At 39.9% G+C, this 13,333-nt stretch overlaps 1 protein-coding gene across 7 annotated transcripts in view; it reads right to left on the bottom strand.

Annotated features, from left to right (window-relative positions):
- msi2b (musashi RNA-binding protein 2b) overlaps positions 1-13,333 on the bottom strand; it is a 350,443-nt gene that overhangs the window by 227,365 nt on the left and 109,745 nt on the right. For all 7 annotated transcript variants that reach the window (XM_083885953.1, XM_083885952.1, XM_083885951.1 and 4 more), the window contains exon 6: positions 10,816-10,908. In XM_083885953.1, coding sequence (XP_083742079.1) covers positions 10,816-10,908 — 93 coding nt within the window. The remainder of the gene's footprint in view (positions 1-10,815; positions 10,909-13,333) is intronic.

Raw genomic sequence — 13,333 nt, 5'->3', positions numbered from 1 at the left:
ATCTTGACATTAATGTCATCGTATCTGCAAACACAAATGAAGTCCACTAACTCAATAATTGCGACTCGTGCCACCTTGTGGTGATAGATGCACTGCAGAGATTTGTATTTGTATTATGAATAGTCACAGTAATCAACTTTTTAGCCTTTGAATCAACAACAAACTAGGGCTGCACTTCAATGTATTGGTTACTGTTTATATTCTCCTGGGTAATCTCTACTACAGCTAAACATGACTGGTTGTTACCACTGTCAGCGTTTACAGGTTTAGTTTGAGAATTAAACTAAACCTGTATAATATAGGATAATTTGACACAATGAACATACCTGAGGACATCTAGACACACAGCTGTAAGTGTTTCAGATAAGTGAAACAGCCAAGACTTCATTAGCCCTTCACTTCAACCCACAGAACATTGTGTACATTTTCCAATGTCAGAACATTTATTAAGTGATTTCAAGAAGGCAGTGTGATGTGTGGGAGGCACTCATGTCATGAGCTGAAGCTGCCTGTGGACCTGGTCACACTGCTGTAGGTGGGTGAAGAAGTACAGGAAGTTAGCTACTTAAAGTCATTTCTCAACATTTATAATGAAGTCACATTGTTATATTAAGAAAAAGAAGACGTATTGTCATTATCATGGGATAACAGGCAGTCGCAACAAACCCTCACAGCAAAGGAGACTTTATTATTCAATCTGAAGTTGGCTGCAGGAAAGGCCGTGAGATAAACTCATTCTGAAACTAGCATTCCACTCTACACATTTTCAGTTACTGCAAATTGGCAGTCAGGAGAAAAGCTCTTGGTTTCTACTCTTTTTTTTTTCTTTTTTTCCCAAAAGATAAGTGTGTGGATTTATTTTGCCAACTGCTGGAGACGGCAAAGACTGTGTCAATGTTAAATCCAGTGCCACAATAAAACTTTTTTTTTTTAATTTTCTGTTTACTGTATACCTTAAAATGCGAGTACAGCATTAGAGTTGCAGCTAAACCTCAAACATTTCTATTGTCCTCACTTGCTGCTCAGGCACTGGGGATAAAACCACACAAAGGGCCAGAGAAATAAATTTAGCATACCTCTCAAGAGCTATAAAACTATGCATGTGTTGCTCACATGTACGGTGAGCATTATGCATCATCATCATTTTCAGATATACTACGTCAGCTGCCCGTTCTCCAGGTGGTGCTGAGTCATGTCTCATGACCGCTGGTGTCCTGGAGCTCTTCAAATGGGGGCTCTGACAACCCTCTGTTACGAAAAAAAATATCTGATGAAGATAAAAAGGGTTATTTGGGCTGAAGAGCAGTTTTGCATCCTCTTCAGAAGCCTATCAGGTGAGAGCTGAAATTTTGACAGCATAATTTTGTTTCTCATTTGGCTGCAGCAGGAAAAGACATCAGCTCTGTCACTCAGAGGAGGCTATTGTCTTCAGTGGACCTCGACTCAAATGCACTTGTCTCTACTTGTCTCTCAATATGCACTTGAGTCACAGCAAAGAAACATCTATCTATCTATCTATCTATCTATCTATCTATCTATCTATCTATCTATCTATCTATCTATCTATCTATCTATCTATCTATCTATCTATCTATCTATCTATCTATCTATCTATCTATCTATCTATCTATCTATCTATTGTACTGTAGTTTACTGTAATTTCACAGTACTACTGCAATACTATGATATAGCAGTATGTTCCTGTAAACAGCATTTCACTGTAACTTTATGAATGTTATGTCATATATAATTGTGATTTAGCAGTATTTCCATGCATAAATACTGCATTTTATTGTAACTTTACAGTTAAACTGGGTGATTTATTTAGTTCCATATAATAACTGCAAATAATTTATCCATCAGTCCATCTATATCCATCCATCAGAACCAAACATAACTATTTAACACTGCAATTTTCCCCAAGCAATTGGATCTCTTTGCGTGTGTTTGCGTGCGTGCGTGTGTCACCAGACTCCAACCTTCTAAAGCCTTTATTCCATGCCAATCTTTAGAACACACACATATGGGATATACCAATACATTTTTCCCAACCACCTGGGAAATAAACTCTTCTTTGAATCTTGGAAGTGTTCTCCCACCTAGAATTCCCTCAGGACGAGGCTGCAGTTTGCGAGGCTCAGGTGGAGGCGTCTACCTCCACACCAATCTGATGGTGAGACTGCTGTAAATTACTCATGACACTTCCTCTGATGACATTTTTTAACTGCTTCCCTGTTGAATGGCATCTTTACCCCCTCCCCATCCAACAACACCCTACCTGAACACACACATTAATTCCCTCCCACCATCATTCGTGTCACAATAGCACAGCAGAGATTGCTACCTCCTGCCTTCACCTGATTGACCCCTTTGAGCAGGTGCTGGATCCGATCCAATCACAGTCAATCTTCTTTAAACATTTCATTCTTTAAGCAGAACAGGGGCTCAAAATTCCATCATTCAGTGACCTGATCAGTCACAGATAACACAATCAAGCCAATCCCAGCTTATCCTGAGGGAGCCATTTCAGGAGGGACAGCTGGGAGATGAGACTAGAGACATACAGAAAGGTGTCAATCTCCCCTGAGCCTCTGCTCTCTTTGTGAGATGCCTATACAGCACAGCACCCCATGGCCAATCACATAGGTATTTTATAAGGATCAGCAATAGTCAAAGATCAATTGGATTTTTTTGTTAAAGGTCTAATCCTTTAAGTAAAAATTCAGTAACCTCTGCTGAGGACACTTGCATTAGCACTCGTGTTTGCTTTCTCATAGAATGACAAACAATAAATGAAGAAGAACACCGTAGCTCAATTCTTCAGTGGCCATTTAAAAGGTACTCTATTGGAAATGTTGCCGGGCCACTGGGCAAATAAAGGTCAAGGGGGATATGAAATAGTTTGTCTAACTGGCCCTTTCCCCCTGTGTGTCCCTGCAGCACCGCGGCCATATCCACATTCATAGCCAATTCATTTCTATTGCTCTGCCCTTCTCAAGGCTGGTCTGAGTCACTAAGTACAAGTGACTGCAATGAGATTGAAGCCTCTGGCTAAAATCTGCACTGTAAGGCACATGCTCCATCAGCGCTGCTGCCCTGATCACTCCTTATAATCACTGGAACCAGACTCTATACTGCACTGATTGGTCAAGTCGCAGCAAGAGAGGAAACAATGACAGAATGTCAGTGGATGATGGACGTCGCAGGAGTGGTGGTCACTGTTCGCTACCATGTAAATGACATGCAAATGTGCACCTGCATTAGCGGGGGGAGTGGAATGAAGGACTGGAGTCTTTTGATTGGGTTCTTCTTGCTCATATTAAGTTTTTTGTTTTGCTCCTGTTTCTTTTTTTGCATTAATCATCTACGTTTATGCCAGAGAACAAGTCACAACTGTATACTTGTTTTGTTTTCCTCCCGAAGCTCCAATCAATTTTAATACAAGCCCAAAGCGCACTTCATGTCCAATTTCACACATTCCAATAAAGCCTGGTTTATGTGTTGTTTATGTCAAAGTCAAAATGTGTTGTCACTTGAGGTTAAAATTTAAATTCAGCAATCAAACTGATCACGCACGAACTATGAATGAAACAAGTCACATCAAAGATTGCTGTTTTTTGTTTTTTTTTCCATTTCTTTAATTTCTGCAGAGAATCGGATGCAATTTTTAAATACTAGTTCAAGTCTGTAATTTACAACATTAGCATAAAGCAGAAGGTGTAAAGGGTTGTGATGCCACAAAAGGCTTTTAGACTAAGCATTTGTTTTTTTTCTTTTAAACGGAGTCTGTATTATGTATGCATGTTGTGAAGGACATAAGGACAGTTGGTGTAACATAAGGGAGACACAAGGGAGAGGGCAAGATGGAGGGAGATTAAGGCTGTGGAGACTCATAAAGGGAGAAGCTGAAATAATAATAATAATAATAATAATAATAAGAAAAGTATGTTATATTGTATTTGTGCAGTTGCCTGTCTTCCTTGAAAATGTTTTTTTTTTTCATCTCAATGGAACTTTTTCCTGCTTAAATAAAGGTTAAATAAAATAAAGTGTTTTAAAGATGGTCAGAGAGGTTATTTTCTGCTACTTGTAAAATGTAAGGGCATGCAAATGTCAGCTGTGGCAGCAGATTACCTGAGCCTCAGAACAAATTTCCTGCACTAACAAAAGAAGATCTCTTTTTTTTCTTCCTGACTCTGTTTCTTCCCCTCATCTGCTTCCTCTCAGACAAAGTATGAGCAAAATATGCAGACGCTTCCTTGGCCAGAGGTGAAACGCAAGAAAAAAAAAGCGCACAGCTGCTGTGGTGGACTAGGACACACTCACTCATCTTTCCAGTGTCCTCCGACAGGTGTCATCACTCTCACAGCCACACTCCGTGACTGAATTCTTTTCTTTTTTTTTCTTTAACACTACAAGACCACTGTCTCATCTTAGGACTCTGTAGTGACCTTTTCCAGCTCCACCTTTATCCCTCCTGAGCCCAGCAGCAGGAAAACGCTTAAGCTCCTCCTCTCATTCAGCCCCACCTTCAGGAGCTGGCTTTATACCAGTGGAGCATGAGAACCAGGACAGCCTGGACATGATTGTCACTGCCCACTGACATGGATGTCATTGAACAGGTTAGCTTAGCCAAATACAGCTACTACAAGTTGCACTCAAAGCTGATTACCAATAAACCAATGAGGAAGCATTAACCACCCGAGCTAATTATGCCTTTAATTGTAGGAAAAGCTCTCTCTCATGCCTGGGCAAGGCTCTACTGGTCCATCACATCTAAATTTATAAAGGTGTCATCACACATATTTCCATCTTTAATCAAGTCCATGCCTCGGGGAGAGAGTTTGAAGTGGTAGGTGTTTGGATAACAGGTGTTTCATTTATTGGAAAATAGGAGGGCTCTTTAGGGCCAACATGAAAATGATTCTTTCTAAATGAACAAAAACCTGCGAGACAATCCATATTTTACAAAGCACTGGAGCAGCTCGCCTTTGCCTCATACGGAGTCTCCACACTGAAATGTTTTATAGATCTTCAAAGCTGAACAACATCAAAACCTAACATGGAAATATAATCCATGAAACTGTTGCTCTTTAGAAGTCAAAGTATGAAAAGAAACGCTGCAAAAAGTGTTGATCATTTAAAAGTGCAAAAGTCAAATATGAAGATGTTTTTTTTTGTGTCACACATGATAACTGAATATCCCAGTAGCACTTACTGTCACTTTACTGACATAAAGAAAAAAAAACTAAAATTATTGAACAAATATGTATAGTATATATTTGCAAGCCGAAATTAGTATCACCTGCCTCTATAAAACCAACAATATATAATATAATATGAATACAGACAATGTGATAAGTGTAAAATAGTTAAAAATATCTTCTGTGAACACAATGTTTCTGCTTGTGATGCAAACTTGTATAGACCAACACAGCGGCTTGAAGGAAAATGTATCATGGTATGGTGAAATAGCAACACCGTCAACTACAGAGGTAAAAATCTAAAACGTGTTCTCCGTAGGCTAACTGTTTTTTTTTTTCTTCTTCTCTTAGACGTTTATGTCTGCACATAACGGCACAAACAGCACACTGATTAATTTGACTCCATTGCAAGACAGAAATAGCAGCAGCCTGCAGTGAAGAGTCCTTGAATATAAAGGGAGGCCGGGCTGTGGTGATAAGATTGTCTCATCTGGCTCGCAGGGCTTTAGGTGCTGTGCGCTGCTAAGAAGAAAGAAAAAAAATGGAAGGCAGGATGTGGCTACTATTAGGCAGGTAATGGGATCCATCTGAGGTGCATTAGAATCACTCAAACACAACCACACTGCAGTTCCATTCAAATGACTATAACAATCACTTCAAATGCAAACCGTAAGCGTGTACTGAAGGCAGATAAAAAAAGAAATAAATAAAACAAAGAGGGCCCAGACTCTGGAGCAGCTCGTGTGAAGTTGCGCCAAGCCCGGGCAATGTGCTCTTTGCTAATGGTGACGGCTGTGAGACTGGCAGTGAGACTGATGTGCACGAGAGCTGTCAGCGTCTCTCCATAACAAATGCCCCCCCCCCACAGAATGGAGATGGGAGCGAAGGATGGAGGGATGGATGGGGAGTGGAGGAGGGGGAGGGGGGTGTGTGGGAGGTTACAGGCAGAACCTGTGACCCAATTGTGGCCACACCAGCTGTTTCCCCTCCGCTGCCTCACAACCACCACCATCTCTGCAGACCACATCCTGCTAATTGGCCTATGCTGCCACACAGACACACAGACACACAGACACACACACACACACACACACACACACACACACACACACACACACACACACACACACACACACACACACACACACACACACACACACACACACACACACATACACTAGTGCTAAAATAGCTTGAACCATGTATTGCTTGTATTGCATGATGCTTGAAAGTGCTTGAAATAACCACCAAGACATTTTAAATCTGTCCTGACACCTTGCTGGTAGAGTTACATGTTTAATAAAAAAAAGATAAAGTATGTACCATCTTCTGTCACACCTTTATGTGATCTCATCACTTTATGACAACAATTCTGATGCATTTAAACTGAGCTGCAACAAACCAGTTCAAGGCAGGGATGAGTGAGAGAAAAGCAGATAAAGTGGGTTTCGGACAATCGGAGAAAGATATTACATTTTGGAAATGTTTAGGAGGTTTCAGACAATAAAAATCAAATGATACAATGGGACACAGTCAGAAAATAAATAAATAAGAATAAAAGTCACGGACTCTTCCTGTGCACAGCATATCTGTTCGGCACCACAAGGCATACGTTCAACCACAATGCATGTCCTAGGTACTGGATAGCAAAGGTTAAAAAAAAACAAAAAAACAAGCAACACCCTGTGTCTTTGCTGCAGGTCTCACAGTTCACAGTCTGTAATATAAGTAGAAAGCTGCTGCTAACAACTCGGCTCATTAATGACAGTTGATGATTGTGTTTGATCACCGAACAAGTTCACAGTTTGACTCTCATGCTTCTCTGGCTGCCGTGATGTGCAGTCACACACTCTCAGTTAAAGTATAAAGTCTAACAACTGCCTGCTGAAGACACCAAAAACTTTATGGATGTTTGGATGGTCAACGAGGGCAGGTGTGTGTGTGGTGATGCGGACATCTTCATATTGTTTATGCTGCTGTTTAGACTTGTAAACACTAACCTATGTGTTTACCACTTTCACCTTGTTGTTTAATGGGTAATGATTGATTAACCAGTGACAGTTATTACATCATGTATATGTATATCACTGCTTGAAATGTGATGGGTAAAAAAAAAAGGGAGGGGGGGACTTTATTTTGATAGTCCATTGTTGACATTGTTGAATTATCTGTTGAATCATGTCAACAGATAATTAAATGAAGTTTACAATTAACAAATTGCCAGTAAACTACAAGTTGTTCTTCAAGTGTTTCTAACCCTAAACTTACACAAAAGTGCCTGTTGATTATAAATAGTATTTTTTTGTGTTATCAACCATCATTTAACTAGTTCTCTGTCAGCATCTCATTGGTTGACTATGTACTTCTGATGAGTCGCTTCAACATGATCATGTCAACATAATGGTCACACGTATAATTTTACTTAATAATATGTTAACAATATTGTCAAGCAAACATCAAATCATTAACAGTGAACTATCCTATTAGAAGGGAAACTACACTTAAATCTGTACAGGTGTATCAGGATCACACTATTCCAATCGTTATTACAAAGCTGGAACATACACTGTAAATAGCATGGGAACTAAAATATAACCATGTTATTGCTGTAGTGTAAAATAAAGTGTTATCAGAAATTTTGCTTTCAATTCTACACAAGGAACTCACAATTTTGTTTATGTTTTCCAGAATGGCGCAGCTCTATTGCTGGCTAATCTCGCCTTTGACAAGCACAGAGGCAGACAGACAAACTGATGACTGCAACCAGGATTCTATGCAGAGGAAACTCAATTAGCTGGTTTCCCCTTCTGTGTATACAGTAAGTCCTCTGAGTGGAGTGTATGTGGCGATAATGGTAGGATGCAGTGACAGGCAGGTTATTTAATAAATCCTGGAATGTGCAAGGCAGGAATTGAAGGACGTAGAGAAACACACCTCTTTTTGCTCGGTGTCTTGTCACAGCCACAGTCCACACATATCTACTCTGATCCCCTCACCACCCCTTTTGCACTACACACTCAAACCTACACACACACACACACACACCTAATCATGCACCCACATAAATACACTTAATCGCTGACACACTCACGCATGGCAAGAGCAGTATGGCAGACACATCCAAGCATGCACAAGTAGGCTCTAAAAGCAGCACACACAGAAACATGCACACAATCTCGCTCAATCAGTCTGATTTGTTGGTTTCCTCCTAAGCATTTGAGGATTCCTCGAGGAGGGAAAAAACTTTGTATAATCAAGTCAATTATGTCATTCAATCAAGTCGAAAATCATTTCAAGCCCTTTCTCAGATCAATTGATTGCAAAGTCGTGCTGAATATTTGCTCGCCGTGTTCTATTGTGCAAATAAGTCATCTTTACATGGAGCGGCAGCGTGGGCTATTGTGAGATCTTCATAGCCACTTCCATAAAAAAAAAAAGACCAAAACAAAGTCCTTCACCTTCCACACTTTCAGTCACAAAAACACACACACAGAAATCACACTGGCTTTTATAGGCGAAAGGTGGTTGCCTATTGTCAGTTTATATTAATTTGTAACAGCTCTTTTGTCTCCTCCAGGACATGGTGCATTATGTGCCCATGAAAAATCCATCCTCGGTGAAATTGTTTAAACTCAAGGTCAAGTGAGGATGTTAGAGGAGCTGTATCAGCTGAAGGTGACCTTGACTGATGTGGAATATGACATGAGGGAAATGGATCTCCACTCAGCGTAGGGAAATTATCTGTGAAATGATGCCACTGTATCAAAGCCCGTTTGTGTGGGTGCGCACACGCCCTTGTGTGTGTGTGTGTGTGTGTGTGTGTGTGTGTGTGTGTGTGTGTGTGTGTTTGTGTACGACGCCTGTCCTTGCATAAGAGGTTGTGTGCATGTATGCCTCTCTCAGTTGGGGGAACTGGTCATGAGAACAGTGTGTACGTGGGGGGAAAAAAGGCTGAATATAAATTAAGTGGGTGTGTCGTTCTAGCACAACACATTGGAATAACGCTGTCACAATATCCACATTCCAACTTTGATTGCAATACCAAAAAAAATATTTGATTTTAATACCATGCCAACACAGATATGGAAAAACATGTAAATGTTTTATTTTTTACTGAGGGGTTTGGTCATGGCAGCTGGTTGTCATTGCTTGTTGGTGCTCTTGTGTTGTTGTTGTTGTTGAATATGCATTAAGGGCTGTGAAGCTGTTGCCATGTTTTTAGCTGTTTTCGTGTCATATTCAAAATGCATATTTGTATTACTGCTGGGACGGAAACCTAAACTAGAGGCGGTTGGGTTTTTTTTAAAAGGGAGAGTTTTGGTTGTTTTTTGTATGGTGTACTGACACTGAGACATGGGCTACTCATTTTAGCCACAAAAGGCTCACCTAATAAGATCTATTATATCTTGTGAATATGTTTGCTGATTTATCTCACCATTTTACAACCTTTTCTTCCATGATTCTTCAAGTCCTTAGAGAAAATCCAATCTGTCCTCCCACTGAAACGTTACTATGGGTCATTATGGCCAAAACCATCAGTACGTTTTTAGCGCACTGGTCCAGTATTTTTCAACTCAAATTACGCACATGTGTTAGTGAGGTTAGGGTTAGGGCAAAAAAGAGGAGGGTTAAGCAAAAAAAATTAAAAATAAAAACAGTAAAAATTAGTGTGTGGAAACCTCAGCGAAGCAACTGGATGACGACACATCCAAGGTACCAGCTTGCTGTCATAAATTACTGCTAGGGCGCTGGTTTTGAAAACATAATTCCTGCATACAACCTATATGAACGAGGACAGTCTTAGAAAATCACTGTTTTTTTAAATTGCAGGAGCTGCCAGTATACTGCTGCCTTGGTTGGTAAGTTTGGGTGATGATTCAGGCACTGAAGTCACAAAATAACACACTGTGACCGACTTGTGGAGGCAGCAGTGGATCAACAACTGGTGCGATATAAAATCACAGATTTTCTCTATGGAATTTGGGTTGGAGAGCGAGCATCTTGCAAAGCAACGCAAACTTCAGATTCCAGTCAGAAAAGGCTGTCTAAATAGTGAGCAGACATCTTAAACAGGACAGATGCATGAAAGGTAGAGAGAGAAGGGGAGTGGACATCCAGCCAAGGATCCTTGGCTGGATGTCCACTCCCCCCACAACCAAATAAAATCAGTTTTTGCTTGTGTCACCTCTGGCAACCATCTTTTAAGAGAAAGTAAGTGTCCCTGTCTTCTGGCACAGGAGGCACACAGGGGGTGAGAGCTTAATGCAGTCAGTGCTAATTGTGTGTCGGTGCCTCATACAACCACAATCTGAAACACCTGAACTGTCCCTTTAATGCTTAAATTAGTGTTGGCTACTGCTGGAGTGGTGACCATGTGGTGTGAACCGCAGTGTATCTGTCAGAGTGACAGCAGGGGCTGTGCACCAGTTGTGCAGCTGAGGCATTAATTAATCAAAATATATTTTGTCTGTGTGTGTGTGTGCGGTTTATCTCAATGATTATGATACAATGAAATCTGATTTGTTGAAATAATATAACATCCAATATGCAATGGTTATTGAGAAACGCACAATAAAAAGCAGCAATAAAAAAATAAATAAAACAGCCTTACCTTCCCAAACTGTTCAAAATACTGCTTCACATCTTCCACTACTGTATTGGCCGACAAGCCGCCCACAAATATTTTCTTTGTTCTCGTGACCATCTGTAAAACAAAAGGGCAAGAAGAAGAAGACGGTTAGTGATGAAAGGCTTCAAATGCCGCGTACAGCACCTTTTAATGAGGCTTTAAAGACAGAGTGTGCAGAACCTGTGATGAGGAAGACAGAGGAGTGAGGACACACATTTGCTGAACAGGTTCACACAATGAAGAATCAAAAAAAACTTGAATATTACATTGTCAGGAACAAGCACAGTTTTGTATCTTTATACTCGCATCTGCTTTCTTTCACATCAAAACAGAATGTTGGAGACATGAATTTCCCCGCATAAAAGTTTATTTAAATTATTATGAATAATAAAATGAAAATGTGGACTTTCAGAGAATAGTTAATGAGCAATGTGAGATCGAACCAGAGTGCATTAAAGCCTCATTTAGTATCAAACAACACAAATAGTAAGGATTATTACCCACAGTATCACAAAGGGCAGGAACATTTGCGGCAAAGAGTACATGCTAAATTTAGAAGGACAATTTCTCAGGGTTCCACAGTGACAATCCAACACCAGCGTGACTGTCATGTCTTCACGTCTCATCCTCAAGTCAAACCAAAACATTTTACATTAAACAGACCTGAATGAATGTGTATTATTGGACAGTGTAAAACCGTACAGTGTGTGGTAATCATGACTATTAATTATCTGTTAAGGCCTGATCAATGCAGCGAGAGGCTGTTCAAACACTGTGAAAGGAAGGACTTTCACCTCACCTCACCCTTGGTCTCAGGTAACCTCTGGTAAACATACAGCAGGTGACGAAATACAGTAAATGATTTAGCATGTTAGATAGAGAGAGGGCATTTTACTATCTTAAATTAGTGTAAGAATAATGTTTAGGGCTGCAACTAAAAATCATTTTAATTCTTAACTAATAAACCTCAAAATGACAATGCCCACTGTTTATTTTAAAAATTGAATAATCTAGTATTTAAAAAAAAGTATCTGATTATATAAGTAATCAATAAATCATTAGTTGATTAAGTGAGCTATTGGTGTAGACCTAACAGGGTATTAATATCCATGGCTCTTTCTAACAATTATTTCAAACCTCAAAATAATGGTAAATGGTCTGTATTTATATAGCGCTTTTCTAGTCTTGATGACACTCAAAGCTGCTTGGCACAACATTGTTGCCATTCGCCCATTCACACCCATTCACAAACACTTTCACACAGCGCATATAATGTATCTTTCATACACATTCACAGCCATTGGGAGCAAAATGAGGTAAAATGTCATGTCCAAGGACAAATCCGCATGTAGACTAGTGGAGGCAAGAATCAAACCCACAAACACGCTTGTTAACGTGAATGTGTTGTGGCTCCTCTATGACAGCTTTGTTTAGTTATGGGAAAACACTATGACTAATGACACAGACGACTGAACAAAAGCAAACCTGTAAAATGCTGCTATAGTATACCTAATGATGGAACAAGTGTCCTTGGCTGCTGCTTGGAGAAGACAACTGTAGGTTATTGTGAAAAAAACAAACATTTCCACCATAATCTTTACCTGTCTCTTACAAATGACCAAATCCCTTCTACAGCTTGAGGATTTACTTATATCGTGCAGCACATAATGACTCCAGGCACACGGCTCTGTGGTGTGATGGTAAACAAGACAATATCAGCAGAGGAAGTCAAAGCTCTGATCTCTCTTAGATCACAGAATTAAACAAAAGGGATACAGGAGGAAATGATCCACAGCAATTGAGAGTTGAAAGAGTGTAACTTAATCAAAATGCTGACCAAAACACGTTCTATCTCTCTCTAACACTGAGGAACAAAAGAAGCAACATTCAGCTCGAGCTGAAGAAACCATCTGTCAAGTGCTTTCCAGGTGCATGCAGTCTCACAGGCTCAGAGCCTGCACATATGCATGCAGCCTCCCACACATGGGCCCTCTCTTTCTTGTTACAAGATTTTTTTTACACACTTCTGTGATTTTCATGTCTTTTTTTTCACTAAATGAAATTAAGCCAGTGTTAAAAACATTCATGGATAAAAAAAAGACAGACTGATCCCAGTGTGCCTTCATGATGAATAAAGAACATTTTCCCCCCCACACCCCATGATTTACAAGTAGAAAAGAAGAAGAGTGTTCTGTGCACAGCATGAACTTGATGGTGGTAACGACACATGTAAGAGTTTGGATCAGACATCACAGAGAATTACGTCCGTAAAGAGCAAGGATTTCAAAGGGAGCAACAGCTTCACTTAGTCATTTAGCATGGGTTTGCATAATTAAAAAAAACTAAAATAATCTAAACAAAAAAAGGACTCAAATTTGACAAAAGGGACTTGGGGGCACTTTGTTGAACCTTCTTTTTGACCGAGACCACTTTATATTTCATACATATGGAGTATGGATGGGCATGAATATATGATTATCTGATTGTTCGCCTTATTTAC

This window comes from Microchirus variegatus (genome assembly GCF_963457635.1).
Source record: "Microchirus variegatus genome assembly, chromosome: 2".
Classification (NCBI taxonomy): domain Eukaryota; kingdom Metazoa; phylum Chordata; class Actinopteri; order Pleuronectiformes; family Soleidae; genus Microchirus; species Microchirus variegatus.
This window is presented reverse-complemented; position numbering and strand designations above follow the sequence as displayed.